The 2,945-nt window shown below is 35.1% G+C and overlaps 1 protein-coding gene across 1 annotated transcript in view; it reads right to left on the bottom strand.

Moving 5' to 3' along the window:
- Window positions 1–673, bottom strand: part of LOTGIDRAFT_176590 (hypothetical protein) — a gene marked incomplete at both ends in the record, with an annotated part of 2,748 nt that extends 2,075 nt beyond the window's left edge. The window contains one exon of the mRNA XM_009054492.1: window positions 658–673. Coding sequence (XP_009052740.1) covers window positions 658–673 — 16 coding nt within the window. The remainder of the gene's footprint in view (window positions 1–657) is intronic.
- Window positions 674–2,945: the final 2,272 nt, after the last annotated feature.

Here is a 2,945-nt window from a genome sequence, read left to right as displayed (position 1 = left end):
TCAGTCAGTAGGATCAACAAACCAAAATACTGTAAAACAATGGCCATATTCCTTGTTGATATCTACTTATGTGTAATAGACGAATATCTTTCGATTTTCTTCCGAAAGATCTGATAACTTCTTCAAAACTTATAAGAACGCTACATCATGCGTTGCGTGTGAGCACTTTCTTCCAACATTGAGCTACTGAAAGCAGATATCCGGCTTGTTCCACAACGTTTTCTATCTGCGAAACTTTCCACGTCAGTGATAAATTTATACTTTATTAGCTTTTGAATATCACCATCAATTAGTCCGAAACTTGCTGACTTATTGACAGAGGTCAGTCTGAAACTTACTGAATCTATATCTGGATCTGATAGTTATGCTATTTTGCATTAAAAACAAGGCATATTTAATAGAAAAGGGTGTTGTATTATGCCTCTATAGGCATTATGTTCCATAGATGACAATCTAGATATTACAAACGTCATAAGTTTCGGACTAGTTATCAATTAGCGGATAGAATGTAAATTACACAAAGTTTAATATGAATCGTGAACAAATAATGATGTTATATATCTAAACGGGATTTTATTACACAATATCAATATTAAAGGAATATTACAGGGAGCAATTGTGTAATGTTGAACGATAGAGCACGGAGTACATGCACACCTGCGATCAGCTGCATAATGTAACGTTCAGTTTACAATGTACATACAAGCGACCAACTGCGTAATGTCCTGGCCTACATCCGTTTGACCAATCGTACCTTAGTCTCAGAAACGCGAATTTCTTTTGGCAAGCTATTCGGTAAGAACCTAGACTCCACAGGTCATCGTCGAAATTTGAGCCTTCAAAATTATCGGAAAGTTGAAATAACGACTCGTCTTTTCTTGATACTCCGCCTTATATAGAAAAGACATTGAGATATTTTTGAAGGAATTATGCGATTTTCGTGCCATTCTAGTATTTCTAAAGACTATTTATGTATATTCAAGATCAAAATCAATCCCCGAAAGGGCCCTTCAGAACCATATTTCATTTCGTTTTAATCGGAAAGCAGCTGCTGTGATACGCGCGGTTTCGTTTCATTCCACCGGGCCGCCCAAACTTAGTAATTACTCTGAACGATTCCTTTATCAATTAGTGTTTTATCACGTTCCCAGTTTTAATAAACAGTTGAAATTGACTGAGAGTAATACATCTATTCAAAGCGATATTCATTCAATTCTATGTCTATATAATGTACCAGGATTATTTTTCATATTGTGTCGTCAATTCCATGGCCAATTCTTATCATTTAAAGGGATTTTAAAGAGGTTTTCTAAAAAAAAATATGGGTATCGGGGCCCTGATAGCATCAATTTACACCATCCTGATTTTCTCTCAGACGTCTGTGGTTCCTGCAATTCCACTAAAACTAAGCGATTGTTGACGTCACTAATCACAAAATATGCTGTACCAAAAAGAGCCTTCGCGATTGGTGACGTCATCAAACACTTAGTTTCAGTGGAATTGCAGAAACCACAAACGTCTGATTGAAAATTAGAATGGTGTAAATTGATGCTATCAGTGTCCCTGATACACATAAAAATTTTATAAAACCTCTTTACAATCCCTTTAATTGTGCACGCTTACAAATGAGATTATTTTGTAAAAACATTAAAGGAACATTGATTGGTAGCCTAATCTATTAATCTAAAATATAAATATCATAGGAAGGAACATTGGCCTTTCATTAGGTTTCAAATTTGACGAAATATTTTGAGCAGCTATGACGGGTGTGGCTCACTTATGATTGATATACTTCCTCATATGAGCGGGTGACAGACAGGGTATGCTAACTCTTCTAGACACCTGATACCACTTTTCATTATGAAATACTTACTCACTTATGATTGATATACTTCCTCATATGAGCGGGTGACAGACAGGGTATGCTTACTCTTCTAAACACCTGATACCACTTTTCATTATGAAATACTTACTCACTTATAATTGATATACTTCCTCATATGAGCGGTTATGACAGACAGGGTATCCTTACTCTTCTAAACACCTGATACCACTTTTCATTATGAAATACTTACTCACTTATGATTGATATACTTCCTCATATGAGCGGGTGACAGGCAGGGTATGCTTACTCTTCTAGATACCTGATACCACTTTTCATTATGAAATACTTACTCACTTATGATTGATATACTTCCTCATATGAGTGGTTGTGAGAGGCAGGGTATGCTTACTCTTCTAGACACCTGATACCACTTTTCATTATGAAATATTTACTCACTTATGATTGATATACTTCCTCATATCAGCGGGTGACAGGGAGGGTATGCTTACTCTTCTAGATACCTGATACCACTTTTCATTATGAAATACTTACTAACTTATGATTGATATACTTCCTCATATGAGCGGTTATGACAGACGGGGTATGCTTACTCTTCTAAACACCTGATACCACTTTTCATTATGAAATACTTACTCACTTATAATTGATATACTTCCTCATATAAGCGGTTATGACAGAGTATCCTTACTCTTCTAGACACAATAATTTACTGTTTCATTTTTAATAGACACCCCTTCCAAAATACTTATTATTTGTGGTCTGACTTTTTCATGAGTTCCAGAGTTATGTCCCTTATCCTGATTTTATTTTCAGTTGGATAATAGTTGATGGTACAAGGACAACATCACATAATATATATTTACTAACAGGAATAACTAAGAGCTCTGAATTTTCGGAACTGCCTGAAACACTTTGCTAATGTAAGTCAATTCCAAGAATCTTAAAGAGATTGTAAAGAGGATTTCTAAATTTTTTATGCTTATCGGGGACACTGATAGCATCAATTTACGTCATTCTAATTTTCAATCAGACGTCTGTGGTTCTTGTTAAAGGGATTATAAAGAGTTTTTCTAAATTTTTTATGTGTATCAGGGAGAGT

The sequence above is a fragment of the Lottia gigantea genome (genome assembly GCF_000327385.1).
Source record: "Lottia gigantea unplaced genomic scaffold LOTGIsca_2198, whole genome shotgun sequence".
Taxonomy (NCBI): domain Eukaryota; kingdom Metazoa; phylum Mollusca; class Gastropoda; family Lottiidae; genus Lottia; species Lottia gigantea.
Note: the sequence above shows the minus strand (reverse complement) of the source record. Positions and strands in the feature narration are given on the sequence as shown.